This window comes from Panthera onca, chromosome C1 (genome assembly GCF_046562875.1).
Source record: "Panthera onca isolate mPanOnc1 chromosome C1, mPanOnc1 haplotype 2, whole genome shotgun sequence".
In the NCBI taxonomy this organism is placed as follows: Eukaryota; Metazoa; Chordata; class Mammalia; order Carnivora; family Felidae; genus Panthera; species Panthera onca.
Window position 1 is genome coordinate 133,698,176 of NC_138346.1, and position 21,118 is coordinate 133,719,293.

A 21,118-nucleotide genomic window follows, 5' to 3' on the forward strand; every position below is an offset into this window, starting at 1 on the left:
TTGGTTGAGCGTCCGGCTTCAGCTCAGGTCATGATCTCACAGTCTGCGAGTTCGAGCCCCGCGTCGGGCTCTGTGCTGATAGCTCAGAGCCTGGAGCCTGCTTCAGATTCTGTGTCCCCCTCTCTCTCTTCCCCTCCCCCACTCATGCTCTGTCTCTCTCTGTCAGAAATAAATAAACATTAAAAATTTTTTTAAATAAACATTAAAAAGTTTTAAAAAAGAAAATATAATCATCCTCTTTATTTATTTACAGTTGATAAATTTTATTTACTTTTTTATCAGCTTAATATTTACATTTTATTTGTCTTATTTTATAAAGAATATACTGTGAATGTAGTAAAATTGTTTTACCGAATGGATGCATATAGTATAGATTCTATGAACCACAAAATAGTAGAATAAAACCTTAATATTAACAGCTAATTTGTAAAACAGGTGTGAATTTTTCTCTCAAATCTGTGAGACTAGTTTTTATTAAATTTTTTATTTTAATCCCAGTATAGTTAACATGCAGTGTAATATAAGTTTCAGGCATACAATATAGTGATTCAACATACATACAACACCTGGTGCTCATCACAAGTGTCCTTCTTTAATCCCCATCACTTATTTCACCCATGTCCCTACCCATCTCCCTTTTGGTAACCATCAGTTTGTTCTCTAGAGTTAAGAGTCTGTCTCTCTCTCTCTTGCTTGCTCTCTATTTTTCCTTTGTTCATTTGTTCTATAAGGCTATTTCTAACATTGAAATGTAAGTGTTAGTTCTTCAGGTAATTAAAAATAAACACATGGGGCACCTGGGTGGCTCAGTCAGTTAAGCAGCCGACTTCAGCTCAGGTCATGATCTTGTGGTTCACGAGTTTGAGTCCTGCATCGGACTCTGTGCTGACAGCTCAGGGCCTGGAGCTTGATTCAGATTCTGGGCCTCCCTCTCTCTCTGCCCCTCCCCTGCTCATGCTCTGTCTCTCTCTGTCTCAAAAATAAATAAACATTAAAAAATTTAAAAAAATAAAAAAATAAAAAAAAATAAACACACACAAAACAATAAAACAATAAAAATAAACTACATGTTGTCTTGAATAAATCTTGCTCTAAATATATGTGTATCTATATATACTGATTACATTCATGTTTGTTTCTTGACAGGGGGACATCCAGCAGCTGTTGATCATAGGTGACCCTAAAGCAGCATATGACTACTGTGAGCATTACAGTCCAGACTGTGACTCTTCAGTACCCCAGGCCGCTCAGGCTCAGGAACCTCAGGTTGATGAGGTGAGGACCATGAGATCAGGGCTCATTTTCTCCTTTCAGTGGTACAGACATAGTCTTGCAGTTTTGAGGCTTATCGTTATTATTCAGTTTTAATTAAACCTATACTTTCTATTTAATAGTGTTTTAATAGTTCTAGGAAGAAGTGACTTAAGGAAGATTTTTGGTATTTTTTTCCTCTTAAGTACTCTGTTTCTTAAACTTCTTAAAAATAGAGATTCCTTACTTATATGCTATATATATGAGCATATTTCATTTTGGGAGAGGTGAGAAAAAGGTAGTTCTCTAAGAGCTATATTTCTGCCCTTGGCATTTAAATAATTAACACACAGCCTCAAGATAAGGGTGACAATTCTTCTGGTGTACTTGCCTTTGGCAATTCGCACAGATGAGAAGGTGACATTAGAGCTATCTTAAAGTTTCAGGCTCTGTTGAATACTTAAAGAGATTTTTTTTTCCTATTTCTTATAGGGCTAGGCTACATTGATATGTACGTTTTCTTTTTCTTCTACAGAATTTGACATAAAGAACAATGAAATGAAAAGCAGTAGGATCTAATTGTAGCTAAAAATATTCATATACTTGCATTCATATTATGTCACTGTATTTGAAATTCAGGTGTGAAACCTTTTTTTCCAGGCTATTTTTGCAAGAAAATTTACTGTAATGAAATTTGGCCCTATTCTCTTCCAGGCCAAAAAAAAAAAAAAAAAAAAAAAATAGCCATAGCAATTTTATCAAAATCAAATAACCCCAAAAAACAAAAATATAGTACAACACATCCTTATCCAGATTTTTTGGTAAAATCCTTTGGTGTGGGTCTTCTGGAAATTAAAAAAACAAGCAAGCTGGAAGGAAGTTACTCTTTAACTGGCAGCAAAACAACTTAGATTCTTTTTTCTCAAGGTGGGGAGTGTTACATTTTAGAAGGGGGGGTTGGAAGTTTGAAAACATCAAGGCTGTCTTTATGTTTGAAAATAGCTCAAATGGCATTCTTCTTTCTAAATATACTAATTGGTGCCACCTTTTGAGTTTTACTCTTAAAAGAGGTTAGGATCTTATGTTTTAATTTATTGGTATGTTTGCATGTAAATTCAATTGGGATTTTACCACTTAAATGCTTGAAATATCTTTTTTGACATCACTTTTCTTTTTAAAGTATGACAGTAAATTCTGTTGCAATGATCTTTTCCATGACTTAATATGGATGTTTTTCTTAAAACAGGATAAAGGCTTAAGAAGCTGACAGAAAAGCAAATATGAGAGAGAAAAGAGAAATTACTTGGGTAGTTGTTTGCTTGTTTCATGAAGGTTCACCAGTGGTTCATTCTTCTTATTCCTTCATGATTTATTTAAATAATTTTTTTTTGTGAATTCCAAAAGGATAGGTTAAATACCATCAGGTTTAGTGCTTTTATATCTTAGAGACTATGTGATAAATCAGTATTGAAATTTAAAAAATTTATACATGTTGTACCTGTTCGATATTGATGAGATTTATTTTGCTCCTATTTTAAGAAAGATAAGTTTGTTCCTTTTAGCAACAGATATGGCTCTGATTTTTGGAGGAATGAAGGTATGCTTTCTTAATATATCACCTCGAGGTGTTCTATTACTATATGTTAATGCTATCATGACAGTTAAACAGTTATTTTAAAGCAAAATAATTCTTATCCATTTTTTTCTTAAGTTCATTTAAAAGTGAATTTGCTCTTTTCTACTTTGAGTTATTGATAACGTATATTTAACATTCATTAAGAAGTTCAACTTGTTTTTACTAGAAGAGCGTGTGGGGAAAAACAATGTATTGCTATAACAAAAAACTGCATGAAAATCTGGTTGGGTGATGCAAAAATAGATAGCATTTCTTACCGCTTTCTATATTGAATGTGTTACAGTGAAAAATTTTTTTGAAGAATCAGCTGTCACATTTTTTTCCAATTCTAAATTACATTGATACTTCAATAGTAAGATAACCATCCTATGTTATACACTTATTAAATAAACTGGTTAACGAAATTAGTAACCAGTTCTTATAATAATAATTTTGAACTATAGCCATTAATATGTCATTATGTTTCAAATATGCATTTTAATAATTGATCTCCAGATGTTATTCCAGTACAGCATAGTAAGCAATGCTATTTACCAGTGAATAAAGAAAATAAAGTGCAATACAGAGCATCAACCATTCATGTTGCACTTTATATTGCTTAATTTTCCATTAACAAATTTGTAACAATGCATATTCATTAATCTATTTGGATTAATAGGTATGTCAGTTTCTTTTATAAATTAACTCATGTGCTTTTCCAACTTGTAATTGTGTTTACCTCATACCCTCTAAATAACATCTTCTAAATCGTTCTTAGGATTCAATTGTGTATGTGTTTGGCACATCATCATCATAGAGTGAAATGCATAACAGAGATAGATTTAAATAGAGCCAAAATATCATCAAACTTTAATTCTATTTGAACTTACACAATACCATTTACGTAGAAGAGTAACTGATATTAAAATTATGATGTTTGGGGATTTTCTCAAGTAAGAGTATCCTATTATCTTTACAAGAAATTAAATGTGAAATCTATATATGGTTATTTCTTAATTTATTATGCAAACTACAGTAACTTATACATAGTAGGCAATTGACATTCTTTTTTAAAAGGATGAACAAGGAAAATAAAGCAAAGGAAAGAGAGTATTTTATAGACAAATTTAAAAACCAGTGTACTTCCCCAAATATATTACCCTAATATTTTTTGCACTTAATATTTATCATATATTCTAGTTCTCATAGATATTTAGTGATGCCACTATTTTTCTAACAAGTTAAATAAGAACAGATTATGACATTTCTAGAAGACTTCCTTCTCACTACAATTTATGCTAGGCTACTAACATATCCAAGCTGAAATTGAAATCATTCCATCAATGCATGTCTTTTTGCATGTATTCATCTAATTTATTACAACTAGTTCTCTCTGTTTTCAAGATTTTCAAAATTCCATGGTAAGGAAAGACGGCCATCTCCAAACATAGGTTATAAAGCTTCATGTATACTAGCAAAGTGCTAAATATACTCAATACCATGACTAAGGGGATGCTGTTTAGAAAAAGAAATAAGAACAGAAGGAGTGATTCTTTACACTGACTCCTGAAAGACTCTAAGAAAAAGATATGCTTTAGTGCCTAAGGAGGTAAGAATATTATTTCCTCCATTCTTCCAGAGTCACAACTAGTCTGGTTAATCTTCATTTGGAAAGAGTTTAAAAAGAGGAGAGGCTTATGGGGGTTAGAAGATGTTTCCTCCTACAAGAAAAAGAAAAACGACATGAAGTTAATGTACATTAGTATATTTTTGAATACCATGCTTCATTTGAGATCCATTAAACCGTGTACATTAAAAACCAGCCCTTTATGTCTTTGTTTATTGTCTTATGTTTTTAAAATTAATTATAGATGCACACAATTTTGAAAAGTCTGCTTAATTTTAAAACTCTACAGCATAAAATAGACTATCAAATCTTTTGTTTTTAGTGTTTTACTTCCAGCTGGCAGCTAGTAGTTGTATAAAGTTCTTATTTCTTATTTCAACATGAGTGATCATAACCACAGAAAAGTTATTCACTATACAATATTCAGTCACCATTTATGTCTTTTTAATATGTATCTAAATCCAGTATTTAATTATTTTATTTACTTAATGATGTTAATAATGTTTAGATTAACTTTCCTAGAAGTAATTGGCCTTTATCTTGATTGCAGAGGCAATTAAGAAACAAATGCTCAGTGTTATATATGTGCATTTTTCTATTTACCAAATTCTGTACAAATTCAGTTAGAATAAAGCTCTTGTTGAAGTTCTTCAAATGGATGTTCATTGATAATGAAACTATCACTGAATAGATAAAATTATGAATCCGTTTCAGTTCATCTAATCAAATTAGAGTGTTTACAGTCATAGAGAATACTAAAGACATGTCTGTTCAAATTTCAATATGACCTTCAGCTGAACCATTTGAAAAGTTTACTCTAGTGAGGCTCATCTAGGGCCAGATGTATAATGATGCCAGGAGATCAGTTTTGGACATGTCTCATTATATGTCTGTGAAATTTGCACTCATTTGCATTGCTATAGTTAATAGAGCTAATTAGAAGGCACAGTGATCACAACTTTCTAAAAGACATATGGTTAACAGTTACTTTTCTGGCAGATTAAAAAGGATTTTCTGGCAATTTTGAAATGCCAAGATTCCAGTTGGGATATAATTGAAATTTTATCAAATATAATATTAAGGGAAACCCAAATAGGTTGCCTTTAGCTTGTATATATTAGGAACACAGCTTGTTGAGTTTACTGCTTAATGTCTTTGTATGTATTACTTAGTGTATTTACAGTTATTTTGCTTAAAACCAATGATTAATATGTTTCACAATAACAATATTCTTGTTTATAAATTAAAGTTTTGATAGAGACATTTGGCTGTGAAGGTGAACACATTATTTTCCTTATTCAGTATATATGACTGTCTTGTACATCCCTCTATTAAGAAACATACCTTTCTCCAACTAAATTGCTTTAGTACAGAGGAATCTAGTATAAAATATCATTTTCCAATTTGAGTTTAGTTTAAGTAGTTTATAATGTCTGAGTGCTATGCTTTTTTGATAGAGGGGAAAAAAAAGCAGGATTTCTAAAAAGTGAATAATATGTTAGAAACAGATCTTACTTTGAATCTTTTAATGTGTTGCTAGTATTCTGTGCTCATTTTGATCTTAAGTCTATGGCAAATTAGAGATTTCTGAACAAATTTTAGATTTTATTTTTCATTATTCTAGTGTTTGGTTTAGACTTACCTTATGTTCCTTGCATTTCCTTTTCCTCCTCTCCACTCTCTGATTTCCAATTTAAATATCCTCTCATACTTGGAAAGACTATTCTCCATATTTAATATTTTAAGCATGTAGTTTAATGAAAAAAAGTACCCATTGGAAATACACTAAAAGTCTTTTAGAGGAGCCTTGTGTAACAATTTTTACAAATAAAAATTAACAAGAACATTTAACAACTGTGACCAAGTATATAACTGCTGTGTTCAAAATAAGTCATTGGCTACAAATTTTGAATATTAATTAAGTTTGGATTAATATTCACAATTTTTAGTTTCCTCACAATCCTAACCACTGTTCCGCTTAGAAAATCGGCTTTGTTGCTCTTATGTTATTATACTCTGTACACTGACAGTATAATACTTCTTGTAATATAAAATAACATTTAAATACTTGCCTCTTATTAACCTTTACCCTACGTAAAAGTTAAGATGATTACCACTTTGTTATTAGTATTACCTGCAACTAACAAAATCGCCTGATATTTTTTCCTTTGCGAGGTAGTATGCACCTGAGGATATTCTGGAATATGACTATGAGTATGGGGAACCAGAGTATAAAGAGGCTGAATTTGTAACAGAGACACCCACTGTAGCTGAGGAGACAATAGCACAAACTGAGGTAAAAACAAAGTAGCACCTGTGTATATGGTGTCCTAGTGTTTGTCATTCCGTGGTTTCTTATGTCCGCTGTTCCTCAAACTCATTGTAAGCCTTTCATCCACCTGATTTCTGTGACCCAATAACTGTGATTCTTATTTGACAGTAGCTGCCCCGAAGGAATGATGCTCATTTTGCTTTGCTTGTCCTTCCTTTCATCCATGCCCTGCATTTCCCTTTTCACTGTATTTATGTTTTCCATTCCATCTTTCACCACGTTTTACAGAAAAAGAAATCCAATTTCAAAAAGAAGACGAGGACAGTGGCCACTAACTCAAAGGAAAAGTCCAAAAAGTTTACACCCCCTAAATCTGAAAAATTTGCATCCAAGAAGAAGAAAAGTTATCAAGCAACAGCAAAAGCCAAACTAGGGGTAAAGGTAGCAAAGAAAAAGCAATCAAGATCTCTCCTAGATAAGCTGGAAGATCTCTGATGATGAGTCATTGTCCTAACCCAACTAGATAAATCCTCATTTGGCTAATACGATAACCCAGTTAAATCATGTTTTTCCTAAATTGGGTATTACTTTACATTCTTAGAATTGTTTTTCTTTTGAATTTACCACTAGGCAAATATTGTTGATGATTTTCAAGAATACAACTATGGAACAGAGGAAAGTTACCAGACAGAAGCTCCTAGGCATGTATCTGGAACAAATGAGGTAAGCTCATTGACACTATTAAATCATAGCCCAGATTTTTTAAGCGTGTAATATTTCTAAATATACTTCACTCTGGAAGAATATAACTTGCGAGAAGTTCCATCTTTTTATTCCTTTATTGAGGTAAGAGAAACAATAGCATTGGCTCACTGTTACTAAATTAGTCCTTTCAGGTTTACATGACTCTTTGCTTCATGCAGACACAAACTGATAAAACTGGATTGGCTGCTATCATTCTCTTCATTGCTCCTGGGATTGAGCAAGCTTCTCAACATGTTGTGATGAAGGGTATTCACAACATGATTTTTCTGTGAGGAGGAGACTCCTCTAAAGAGAAAATTGTATCATGAAATGATACAATTAGAATTTATTTCATCTGACCAATAATCATGCATTTTTATGACAGAGAACTTTTTTTAACAGTATTTATTTTTTTAAGTGTATTTATTTATTTTGAGAGAGAGAGAGAGAGAGAGAGAGCACAAACAGGGAATGAATGGACAGAGAGAGAGAGAGGGAGAGAGAGAATCCCAAGTAGGCTCTACACTGTCGGCACAGAGCAAGATGCGGGGCTCGATCTCACAAACCGTGAGATCATGACCCGAGCTGAAATCCAGAGTTGGATGCTTACCTGACTAAGCCACCCAGGTACCCCGACAGCAAACTTCTTGAGAAAATTTAATCTTAGTGGATTTTAATAGCTATGTACATTTTCATACTTGTTAGGAGAATGATGTTAGTTATTATTAAACACACTATTAAAATAATGTGTCTTAACCTTTTCATTCTTTTCTATGAAAATGTTTAAGCACATACAGGTGTAAAGGTAACAATCTTCATATTATGCATATATTATTTCATATTATCCATACATTCATAATATTCATATTATCCATAATATATTTATATTATTACTCGTATTATTAAAAATATTATTCATAATGTATTCATATTGTGCGTACATTCATAATATTTCATATTATGATATATTCGTATCATGAAAAAATGAGTGTACAATTCAGTTTAAATTTGTGAACACCTGTCATACTGGGTATGAAGAATACCCGAATAATTTAGCTGTGAGAAGATTTATATAACATTTGTGTCAGTGAAGCAAATAAACCCAGTAGTGCATGACATACAAACACATACTTCAGAAAAATAACATTTTAGGGGGAGAACAGATTTTAAGTTTCATCTGGTCCAAATTTATCGTTTTTCAGAAATGGATATCTTGATTCAAGATGCCTATTTATCTAACCAAATTTAACTAGCTTTTTAGTTCAGAGCTATGAACATAGCAATATTCAGTTTTTGGATAACACGCATTCTCTATAGATAGTGTATCCTCTTTGGCTAAGAATACAAAAATATTATGGTTACTAAATATTTTATTTTGGTTAACAATTGCTAAATTAACCATTTAGCTGCATTTTTATTCACATGATTTTGTGTACTACTACTTATTTATTCAATGCTATTTTGTCATCTAGATTCACTATGTCTTGGAAATCAAGTAACTTAAAAAATCCAAAAAGTAGCAAGATAAATTATTTCATTTGAACCTCATCAAGATCATTATATGGCTAAAAATTGCGTAATAAATATGATTCAGATTTATGCTATTAATAAAGAATTACTTATGTGAAAAAGATAATTATACTAGGTCTATTTTTCTGTCTCTGAGGGAGTTTTATTGATATAAAATTCCCTTGTAAGTGCATATTTATTCTCTACCCTTTATGAGATTGTGCAGTGATATATTCTATTTCATTTCTTGAATTTCGAGGACTATAAGTTATATTTTATTTGCTTTAAAGAACTTTTTGGTGATATAATACTTCCTTATATACTATATACTCTAAAAATTGCTATGACAAGGCTCAATATTAACATTAATATTTTATTTTTGTGATTGAGAGTCAAATTTACATGGTTTTTCTGGTAGTAGTTATATTTCCTAATGATGATCTGTGAGATTTGAAAATTAAGCAAAGTTTTAACTGTGCATATTTCATTATTCAAATCTTAAACCATGAAGTAAATATAAAATTGACTAACAATTTTTTTTTAATGGAGCAAGCAAATACACATGTTGAGTCCATGTGAATATTTGCAGTTTATTGGGAAAAGTACTTTGAAAGCAATATTTCCTTGTACATACCAACGTACAAAAATATTGCTTTCAATGATACTGAAAGGCTATCTTTTTCAGCCTTCAGGCTTGCTTGAGTAGCTTTTAAATTGCTTCTCGTCACATTCCATCAAACTGTAATTGCAAATGCTTACCTTGCTTTACTAACAGTAAACTTCATGTTCTTCAACTCTTTGCAACTTAAATTAATAGCCAAATCCAGTTGAAGAAGTATTTACTGAAGAATATCTAACTGGAGAGGATTATGATTCCCAGAGGAAAAATTCCGAGGATACACTATATGAAAACAAAGGAATAGACGGCAGGGACTCTGACCTCCTGGTAGATGGAGATTTAGGCGAATATGATTTTTATGAATATAAAGAATATGAAGATAAACCAACAAGCCCCACTAATGAAGAATTTGGTCCAGGTGTTCCAGCAGAAACAGATATCACAGAAACAAGCGTAAGTCAGTATTACGCTCTGTGTCATTGTATGTCTTATTTTTGGAGTATTTTCACATTTATCTTGATGTCTTTTCAGGTTTAAGATACAAGTTGTGTTTTTATGTAGATTTTGGATATTTATCACTACTAGGACACCTTGATAGATTCTTCCACATGGGAATCTACAGCAGTTGTATCTCTGCCTCCACTACCAGAGTCTTCATTTGAAAGTATAATCGTGAATAGAATTGTATCCGAATTGTATTATCATTGATAAGATTAAAATAGTCATTATTATTTGGGATAGTAAGTCTAATTTCTGAATTTTAGACTCTTTTATTTTTTAATTTTTAAAAATATTTTCTGGTGATGTTCAGTAGAGGTACCATATTTATTATTATTTTTTGTTTTTACCTTTGACCCCCTTCACCCATTTCTTCCACCCCTTACCCCCCACCTTTATTTTGTTAAATTCAATTTGATGATACTTGCTGCTTAGTGCCTTGGAATGATAATTGAGGTCTACAGATGTCTTTAACTTTCTATAATATGTCTTTAAGAAACAATTGTTTAATCTCATTCAAGATTTGTATTAATGTTTATCATGCTTTCCTTTTTATATTTTCAGTATCTAAACTTTTAATAGGTTTCTATTTTTAAAACACGTTTTAATAGGTTGTTTTTAAATGCACTTAGATGATTAAATTTTCTTAAAAAAAAAAACCAAAAAACCTTAAGTGGTCTTATTTACTTAAAGACAGGCTGCTTGAATTTTTCACTCAACAGATAAATGGCCACGGTGCATATGGAGAAAAAGGACAGAAAGGAGAACCAGCAGTAGTTGAACCTGTAAGTACTGTTGTGAATACATTGTAAAGGTTGGTAACAATGATTTAATTAATATTATGAGCCATCATCACCTTAAGTTATTATATGTTTATATAAATTAGTAAATTATTACATATATTATATATGTTTATAATATATAGCATATATATTATAAAAACTCTGATGTCCAAATATTTAAAATTTGCCACAAAGAAGTATTAGTGAGGTCATTTCTGGCAAGTAACACTTCAATCAGCCAAAAAATATAGATACATGAATTTTGGAATTTGAAAGTAACTGAAATTGTCTAGTCTAATTCTCTCATTTTACTCAACGAAGGAACCTGAGACCTAGAGAGTTTAAATAACTTTGCTGATATTTTTCGGAATGAATTTGCCCTTATTACAAAAAATTACAATCATGTTTTTAAGTGATAAAATAATTTCTGGAAGTAGAATCATAAACATTGTGGAATGAGTTTTTTTATCCTGAGATAGTTCTCTATTCTCTTATCTATTTAGGAGCTTATCTCATGTTTATGCCCGATTCTTTTGCTTGGACTTTTTTCCCTTTTCCCTGAATGAAAGTGCTTAGATGCCACCTAACTTCCATTCTTTGATTCAAACTGTAAATAGTTATTAAATCCTGGCTTTGTGTCAGGCATTATTCTGGGTGCCAGGGAGAACTTGGTCAAACGTCTTTGTTTTGTCCTTCTAGGGAGAACTTAGCATATTTTCCTTTTAGTATTACTTTTCTGAATATTTATTCCTTTTCTAATTAGTTCACAGATTCTCTGAGGACAAGGGCTATGTTTCCTATCATTTTAAATTCCCTCCCTTCCCCATAGAAAACTGTTTATAATTGATTTTATATGGTAGAAATAGAGAATTTACTTTTTAAAATGCAATGATGTACTTTGTTAGAGCTGCTTAGACGAGAGGTTACAGGTTACATTTCCCTAGAAATGAATCTCTATCTTGTTTTATTATAGGGTATGCTTATTGAAGGACCACCAGGGCCTGCAGGACCTGCGGTATGTAAATGTGTTGAGATTATTTTCATCTTGATTTTTTTAAATAATCAGATATAACATTTCTATTACATTATTGAATTTATATATTTTATACTAATTTGAGTATTGAATTATAGAGGCAAACATTTTTTTCAGAGGGCCTGATGGCCTTAAATTGCTTTCTGATTTGGCTATCCAAATGTTATTCTTTTGAGAGCAGTGGAATTAAATTTTGTTTAATTTCTTTTGGAGGGGGCTTCAATATCTCTGCATCCTCTAACCTCATTTTCAACTTTCTATCTGAAAGTTATGATAGTGAAAAAAAATTCTTGTTTCCATTAAAGAGGTAAAGATATATCTCAATAGATGGAGTTGAGAATTCTAAGTAGACCGTAGCAGCCTTATCTGTACTTCCAAATGGAGTGATTATCAGCTTCCATTGTCACTTCCTAGGAAGGCTCATGTTGCTCAGTGTGTCTTTATTCTCAGATAGTTGTACTGATCTGACAGAAATCTCTATCTTTTGTGGAATTAAATTCTTGTCATCTGAAATGAATATGTTATACTGATACCTTTAAATACTTTTTATCCAGAAAATGTAAAAATGCCTCCAGGCTAAATGATTTCTACATTTCAACTTTGTTATCACATTTTTGAGGTCTAATTGTCTGAATGTACCATTTGTTCATTAAGAACTGGGAACCAACTTCTACTTCAGTGACTTTGTATTGGTGTGTTCTCCTTTCCTGTATTTCCTTGGAATATTTACCTGTACCCTGAGAGCAGCTTCATAGAGGAAGAGTTAAGCTAGCTACAGAGTGGTTCCTATGTATTGTCTTTTTATAGGAAGATAAATAGGGAAATTGATTGGAAGACCAGTGTATATTTATGAAATATAAAATGAGCTTTTCTTGGATTTTGGTAGGATGAATTTGCCTGAATGATAATGAGATCAGGAATCTGACTCAGATCATGGTTTGTTTCTCTATAGGGTCTTATGGGTCCCCCAGGTCTACAAGGCCCCACTGGACCCCCTGGTGACCCTGGAGAGAGGGTAAGTGAAGGGACTCTTTATAACAAAAGAATATAACATAAATCAAAATCATTAAAATATATTCCACAAGTTAAGCATGTTATCTTTCTCATGAGAGAGGAGGAAGCCTGGGAACTCAATGTGCAACATTTTGGTTAAATTTTCTAACTATAATTTTAGAAGTGAGGATAAAGAATGTGCACTTATCTATGTTATAATTAATAAGAAAACTTTTATTTTCAATAAATTGCAATGCTGAGATAAACCTGTTACATTAGATTCAGTTATTTAATCTGAATTGAAACCCGTTTTCCACAAACTGTGATGACTATTTAGCTGGGTTCTGATAAACTGAGTTAATAAGCCTGAATTCTAATTTGAAGAGCATGTCCTGGATAACATGGTGGAATAGGCCATTTGTGTTAAGTCTGTACAAACTCTTCTTGTAAAACCCCTTCCCTTTTTTTCCTCCATCCTTGAATAGCCAATAACTTCGTGCATGATTAAAATCCTGTGAAAGTAGGGAAATGAAAAACAACCCTTTCTAGGTATACTTACTAAAAGGAGATTAACCAACAAAGGAGGGACAAATGCAAATTAGTTAATGTAGACTAATGTTATTAAAGGTTATTCTGTTTCTAATAAATTTGTTTTAATTTATTTATTAATTTTGCTGATTTACTTTCCTAGGGCCCCCCAGGACGTCCTGGCTTACCAGGGGCTGATGGTCTACCTGGTCCTCCTGGGACCATGTTAATGTTACCGGTATGTTTTCTTTTTTTAATGCTGTAAAGATGATTTAACATTTCATCATCTTATTGCTGAAAAACATTGTTGAACTGTATTACAGAGCAATTAACTAAAAACCATTGTATGTGGTAGAGATATTTGAAATCATGCAGCCTTTAGAAATTCTAGAAAATTTTATTAAAACAAAATTCTAGTAAACATCAATCTCTGTGTTAGAGCAAAGGTTTCATTATTTCATTAGGCTTTTTTTTTTTTTTTTTTTTTTTGAGACAGAGAGGGCTCAAGTGAGTGAGGGGCAGAGAGAGAGAGAGAAAGAAAATCCCATGAGGGGCAGAGAAAGAGTGAGAGAGAGAGAGAGGAAGAGAAAGAGAAGTACGGGGCTTAAGCTCATCAGAAGTGGGGCTCCAGCTAAGTCAATGTGGGACTCGAACTCATGAACTGTGAGATCATGACCTGAGGCTGTCAGATGCTTAACCAACTGAGCCACCCAGGCGCCCTTCACTGTTTGATTAGACTTTGACAACAAAGCTTACAGGTTGCTCTTCGTATTTCCAGTCATGTGCTTTATCCTGAGTCATATGATTAACATACATTTCATGTGATACTTAACATAATATTAATATGCTATTTATCACCATAGATACAATAGTTGATACTTTTAAAAGAAGATATATCTGTAGGGTCATTATTCATTGCTCAAAAATTGTTTGACCATAAGATTGCTTTTTAAAATTGACCTTGTTCTCTGGGGGAAAAAGTGTGATTTATTTGTTTAAATGTAATAAAATTTCAAGTAATAATCATGTAGAGTAAGAAATTGACTCATGCTGCATTTGGAATTAAATTTAAGAAAGCTTTAGAATTTTAGAATTTTATGGAAGGATACAGGGAGGGTGAGTTTCTTATTATAATTATTTGAGAAACAGTAAACAAATGAGTATATCTCAAGGAAGATTTCCTCCGTGTTCATACAGATTCTAGAAGTTTTGCTCAACAAAATAACAATTGATCTATAAACACCAATGAACTGAACACACTTGGACTTTTTACAAATGAGTGAATAGAAATGGGTAGCATTTGTGCAGGTAAAATATATGGTGACTTATTCCAGATTTTTCAAAGATTATGGAATATAAAATTGGAAGTCTTGGGGCACCTGGGTGGTTCAGTCAGTTAAGCATCGACTTTGGCTCAGGTCATGATCTCAGGGTTGGTGTGTTCGACCCCCCGCATCAGGCTCTGTGCTGACAACTCAGAGCCTGGAGCCTGCTTCAGATTCTGTGTCTCCCTCTTTCTCTGCCCCTCCCCTGCACACACTCTGTGTCTCTCTCTTTCTCAAAAATAAATAAACATTAAAATGAATGAATGAATGAATGAATGAGTGAATGAATGAAAATTGGAAGTCTCTTTTCTATAAATGGTAAAACATGGTCTAGGGAACTTGTGATATGGGCAGGAGAACCCCCCCAAAAATCTAGGTATCTTGATTCATAATAAAGTTATCTTGTACTTTTATAAAACCACACCATTTTCAGTAAGCATTTTTTTATATAGTAATTAAGGCACCTATTTGAAAATGGCTAATTTTGAGCTTCTTTATTTTCTTAGTTTCGTTATGGTGGCGATGGTTCCAAAGGACCAACCATCTCTGCTCAGGAAGCTCAGGCACAGGCGATTCTTCAGCAGGCTCGGGTAAGAAGGAATAAACATGTATTCCTATAAACTGATATATGTCAGATTGTGTGTGTATGCACATGTGTGCATGCTTGTGTGTGTGTGTGTGTGTGTGTGTGTGTGTGTGTGTGTGTGTGTGTGTGTGTGTGTGTCTGCACCTGGAGGATGCTACTATTATAAACAAAACACTTCTGAAAAGTGCATTGAATTTTAGCTATAAAAATTGCTAAGATTATATCTATTTTTCCAGTGGGAATATTTTCTTTAATTGAATACTAAAATTAAATGATTGACCCTGGCAGCATTGCCATATATAATTCTGGCAATAACACACAAACAATAACACACATTTTTCTAAAATTTTTTCAGAGTACTGATGGATTTATACCTAGCACTTTTTCACATACAGTTTTTCTCTGCTAAGACAGAATTTGATGATTAAAAAAAAGTAAGAGAAGAAGGTTTGAAATAATTTTTTCCTCCTTATCTCCTAAATTATTCAGGATATCCTGAACAAGCCAGCAAATTAAGTTTTTTAAGCATTATCATATAGGAAAGAATCCTTCAAATATGTATTTAAGTTCTAATTGTTATAATCTATAGTGTTTTTGCAAAATCCATTTAGTTTATAGATCCTTCATTAGCTGAAAGCTTCCACTGTCTCTATCTTATACAGATTTTATACATGAGGAAATCTTATCTTATACATGTCTTATACATAAGGAAATTTAAATAGTGGACGAGGAAAGAGTTGAAAGTCATATAATACTTTTATTTGTAGTAGGGGTTTTGGTTTTTTAAGGAAAAAGGAAATAAATGGCTCACATTTGGTATGGGTACAATTACCCACTTTCTAAGTGCTATAAATCATTTCTGTGATAACTTTGTATAAGTTTATGAATATATAAAATTTATCATTTGTGTATTTTATACACATATAGTTTTATTGTGTATGTGTATAAAATATCTGAAAACATAAGTGAAGGTTGCAATTCACTCTCATATTTATTTATATATTTACTAAATCTATTAATCTGCAAAGATTCCATTCTTTGATTATATCCTGTATAAAGACAGAAAACTTTAAGTGTTTTTTGACCTTGGCATAACACATCCCTAAAAATATTTAAAATAATTTGCTAATGATTCCTACAATTCATCTTATAATTTATATTACTTTCAACAAACTTAAGGTAATTATTTGAGCTTAAATGTTTTATGAGGCCATTAAATTCCTCCTTTTATTAGTCCTTTTATCCTACTTGTAAATAGGTAGCAAGGATTATAATTCCCATTTTTCAGATATTTAATCTCAAGGATTAAGAAGTATATTGTCAAAAATCTCATGGTGAGTCAGTAGTGGAACCTTGGAGATCCTAATGTTTTTATCTTGTGCACTTTTCTAATATGATTTTACATATTGTTTCTATTACAGTATTATTTTTGATATCTGTTTTGATAATCTAAATATTCATCTTTTGGAATCACTAATATTCAAAAATAGCTCACCATACTAATTTAACATCTATTAAATATTTATCCTTTGTACTCCACTTGTTCCAGCTTTTCAAATATGCTAATTTCACATTTCTAATATTCAGTATCAATAGTGCATGTGATCAATCTATCATGCCTATGATTATACAAAATGAATGTGTTTTTCTTGTAATGTTAAATTTGAGATTTGTTAAAAAGAAGTGTATGAGCATATTTTCTGATCAATTTTGCTTGCTATCTGGCTTTAATTGTCAATAGTTTTTCCTAAATATTGCTAGAAACTTTTTATTTCAAGCACCTCAAATTGTTCATCTCTAAAAGGATTTTCGATGATAATTGTGCCAACATGTTTAAGAGAAGTCTATATGTTATTGTGAAGTATGCTTCAGAGTAGAAAAATTACAGAATATTAGATTTCTTGTACTGAAATCTATTTTAACTTTTATTATTGAATAAATCATAATAGTATATGGTACAAGATTGTATACAAGCTATAACAGTTGAGAGCAAATCTGCTAGATCATTTGTCATTCTAGAAGCTTGTAATTCTTCAGTTATCAGGCACTCTTTCTAGCATGTAGCTAATATACCTTTGTTTATTACCTGTTACTTACAGGTAGCTTGTGCAAATGAATATTGTGGTTTACTATTCTTGTCCAAAAAGGGCATCCCTGAGTTTGATATACTTTATTTTCTAGATTGCTCTGAGAGGTCCACCTGGCCCAATGGGTCTAACTGGAAGACCGGGTCCTGTGGTAGGTTACTCAATAAGATAATGTGTGTTTAAATTTACATAGTAGTATTTCCTTGTGCAACTTTGGCCAAGCATTGTTCATATTTCTAGCTGATAAAAATAGGATATGCATATCTACCTATGCTTGATTTTGTTCCTCTTTTTAAAGTCTATTTCAATTTAGTCCTCAGTAAGTTTTGATAAAAAAAAGTTTCAATGAAGAATTTTCAAATCAAATAAATACAGTGAAAAAAACAATTGAGTCACGTGTCTATTAATTTTTGAAGTATAATTATAATTTATTTGCATAACATTCCAAGTTATTAAAATTCAGTTTTACATTAAATTATTGAGACTTGATTTTATGTTAAATAGAATTTTCATTAAAAAAGAAAAAAGTATTTGAAGTCAGTTAAATTATTCCATAATTTGGGAAGCAAGCAGGATACTTGGCTTAAACTTCAGTTTGCCTTCCCTATTCCACAAAGTACTTCAGATATTAGAGAAATTAATTTGTCTTCTGGAGACTCTTGGAAAATGACAGTGTTTTATTTTTCCATACAAGCTTGCTAACAAGCTAATATTTTCCAAGTGGCTTTTAATATAAAAAATCTTCAAATATTTTGAAACTTTTACCAAATGTTGAGCAGTGTAGCAATTCACAAAAAACACAAAGGTTCTTTTCAAGTCATGTTTTTCCTTAAGGGAAAAGAAGACTGCATGAGTCAAACCTTGCTTCTGATTAATCTTACAATTAATTAAATAAATAATTTCTCTCTTAAATATTTATTTTTCTATATAAAGAGCTATTCCTCCTGTTCTTTCATATGATTTTATATGCTTTCAGTATGTTTTATTGAAATAATGGTATTTATAGAAATTATTACTATGAACATTAAAATCTTAACATGTGATTTACTTAGTAGACACAGCAAAATAATTTTATTCAAGTTTACATCAAGTGAATAGTCTTCTAATTATTTAGTTTGTTTTACTGATCTTATTAGAGTGATAAATAGTTTTCTTCATGTATTTTATTCAAAGGTTTGTTAATGTAGTTTACATAAACTATGGTAATCTTAATTCAGTCTTAAAATTTGTACATCTTATATATTTTGAAGGGGCATACACTCAATCATATGGGCTCATGTAGAACATATGTTCTGGCAAAGTAATAAACATGGAAGATTCTATGTTACTTAACAAAGGAAGAAATGAAGTTAATACTTCATTGTTAGTGATAACTCAAATTTACGACTGAGGAAAGTCAGCAGTATGCAAATGTTTTATAAATCTGCGGCAGAAGAATTATCTATATATTTTATTTAAAAAAAAGCTCCTGGGCCCTTAACTTGAGATTCTGATGGTAAAGGTTCAGGGTTCAAAGTGACAAACTATATTTTTAATGAGTGCACCAGGCAGATTCTTACAGTCAAGCATGTTTGGGAAATACTGCCATATGTTACATAATTTAAAAATATCAGTCAAGGATCTCTAAAACTGCATTTTCCAAAGGAATTTTCCTATGTATCATCCTGACAAGCATAAGCTCAGCAGATCTGTAGAGGGTCAGGGCAGTGATGAGCAGAAGCAGTGAAAGCATTTTCATTAACAGTTCCTGTTTTCACCACCCGTCTGAGGGTCAGCCATTCCCAGTTTGTTGGCAGAAAGGAAACATTGGCAACCATGTACACATTCTTAGTGTCAAACATCGGATACAAGACTAATTAATTTTACTACCTAAGCCTTTGTTGTGGAAAGTGTTAGCTTCCTTAAATATTAAAGGTAGGTATTGAGAGAAAAACATCATATTGTTTCTTTTCAGTTTTCTCCTCTATTATCCTTTGCTCCAAAGCATCAAATCACTAGAGACTGTCAAATTCTAGAGTCTTAAAGTATTTTATATGAAAGAAACAGAGTCAGGGTGCTTGGGTGGCTCAGTCAGCTAGTCATCCGACTTCGGCTCAGGTCATGATCTCACCACTTGCGAGTTCAAGTCCCACGCTGGGCCAGATCTGTGCTGACAGCTCAGACCCTGGAGCCTGCTTCAGATTCTGTCTCTCTCTCTCTCTCTCTCTGCTCCTCCCCCACTCATCCTGTCTCTCTCTGTCTCTCAAAAATAAAATAAAACATTTAAAAAAAAATTTTAAAAAAGAAACAGAGTCTACATCACTATATTAAGATACAAACATATGCATTCTTCCAATGAAAAATTCTTAATTCAATTGTTTTTTTCAATTGCTTTTCTAGACAAATGGAGGCTTATAAATATGCAAGAAACATAGAAAATATTGTGGTTATTTTCGAATTCTGTTACTGTCAATTATTGCATGATAATTTTTAGAGTGTTTAGACAAAGTAATTATAATTTGTTGAGTAGGTAGTCCTTATATAGAGAGAATATAATGCAATAAATTAATTAAAAACAAATTGACTATCCTATAATTGTGTTCAACTCATTGATTCATAATCTGATTTAATATAGAATCCCAGGTTTTCTCTTGAAAAAACTTAGTTGCAAGAATTCTTAATTAGGAACTTGAAGGCTATTATTCTATAATTTTTAAGATTAGAATATTCCTGTTATTTGACTTTTTTGTATTTTTTAGGAGTCAGATTAATAGTTATTTTACTTTGGAGCCACCAGGAGGCTCTAGATAGCTAACATTTTCAGACTTAGCACAATTTTGATCTTTTTGTATGATGATTCAATGCACTATTATTTGAATATGTATTGATTTAAATAAATCAGAAACTTCTTAAACACCTAAAATATACTTCTTCAGTACAAAGTAACTATTATCACCACGTTTAATTTTAATGTCCTAAAGCTTTTTAGGGGAATAGACAGTCTGGTATTTATTTTTAAAACCCACAACACTTTTATAAATTGATTTTATATTTTTTCCAGTTAATGTGCTAGGTTTTTGTTGCACTTTTTGAGTTATGTATACATTTGTAAGAAGTTTTTGTCATAAGGACTTATTCTTCTGGGAAATAAACAAACCATTTTGGGAAAAAATGCTTTGACGTTATTTCAGGACAATTATAATGATGGTGGTAGCATCTGTTCTTGACATTTTATTGCTATAGAATTCAGTGTCTGAGAAATTTCTGAGTATAAAAGCAATAACATTTCACCAAGTCCTGGCTGTATAAATGGATTCAGTACATACCTGATTCAGTAAAAATGTGTTGCCTCTGTACTGCATCACAGCTTAATAATAAATAATGCCTTGTGTATTATCATAAGTACTTGATGGTACACACATTAAAGAAAATTTCAATGTGATTTCTCATGAAATTGGCTTCTGTGTAATTATGTGTAAAATGGAGACTTAAAATGCAGCTTTCACACTGAATACATTCAAAATCTGAGAAAAGATGTATTTCAATGAAAAGACTTAAAATTTTATTGTATTAATTAATAAAATTATACTAATTTGATGAAATATATGTGGAACAGTGTTTAACCATTTCATGTGAAAATGGTAGGATGAAATTGGTTAGGGAATTATTG

General features: G+C 31.7%; 1 protein-coding gene across 4 annotated transcripts in view; it reads left to right on the plus strand.

The window, feature by feature from the left end:
• COL11A1 (collagen type XI alpha 1 chain) overlaps nucleotides 1-21,118 on the plus strand; it is a 216,188-nt gene that overhangs the window by 76,399 nt on the left and 118,671 nt on the right. For 2 of the 4 annotated variants that reach the window (XM_081796410.1, XM_060626465.3), the window contains 10 exons: nucleotides 1,147-1,275; nucleotides 6,673-6,789; nucleotides 7,396-7,488; nucleotides 9,836-10,090; nucleotides 10,858-10,920; nucleotides 11,891-11,932; nucleotides 12,903-12,965; nucleotides 13,635-13,709; nucleotides 15,303-15,386; nucleotides 17,564-17,620. In XM_081796410.1, the coding sequence (XP_081652536.1) occupies nucleotides 1,147-1,275; nucleotides 6,673-6,789; nucleotides 7,396-7,488; nucleotides 9,836-10,090; nucleotides 10,858-10,920; nucleotides 11,891-11,932; nucleotides 12,903-12,965; nucleotides 13,635-13,709; nucleotides 15,303-15,386; nucleotides 17,564-17,620 (978 nt within the window). Of the gene's footprint in view, nucleotides 1-1,146; nucleotides 1,276-6,672; nucleotides 6,790-7,053; nucleotides 7,207-7,395; nucleotides 7,489-9,835; nucleotides 10,091-10,857; nucleotides 10,921-11,890; nucleotides 11,933-12,902; nucleotides 12,966-13,634; nucleotides 13,710-15,302; nucleotides 15,387-17,563; nucleotides 17,621-21,118 lie in introns of all 4 variants that reach the window. The other 2 variants (XM_060626468.3, XM_060626467.3) reach the window with 2 other exon arrangements.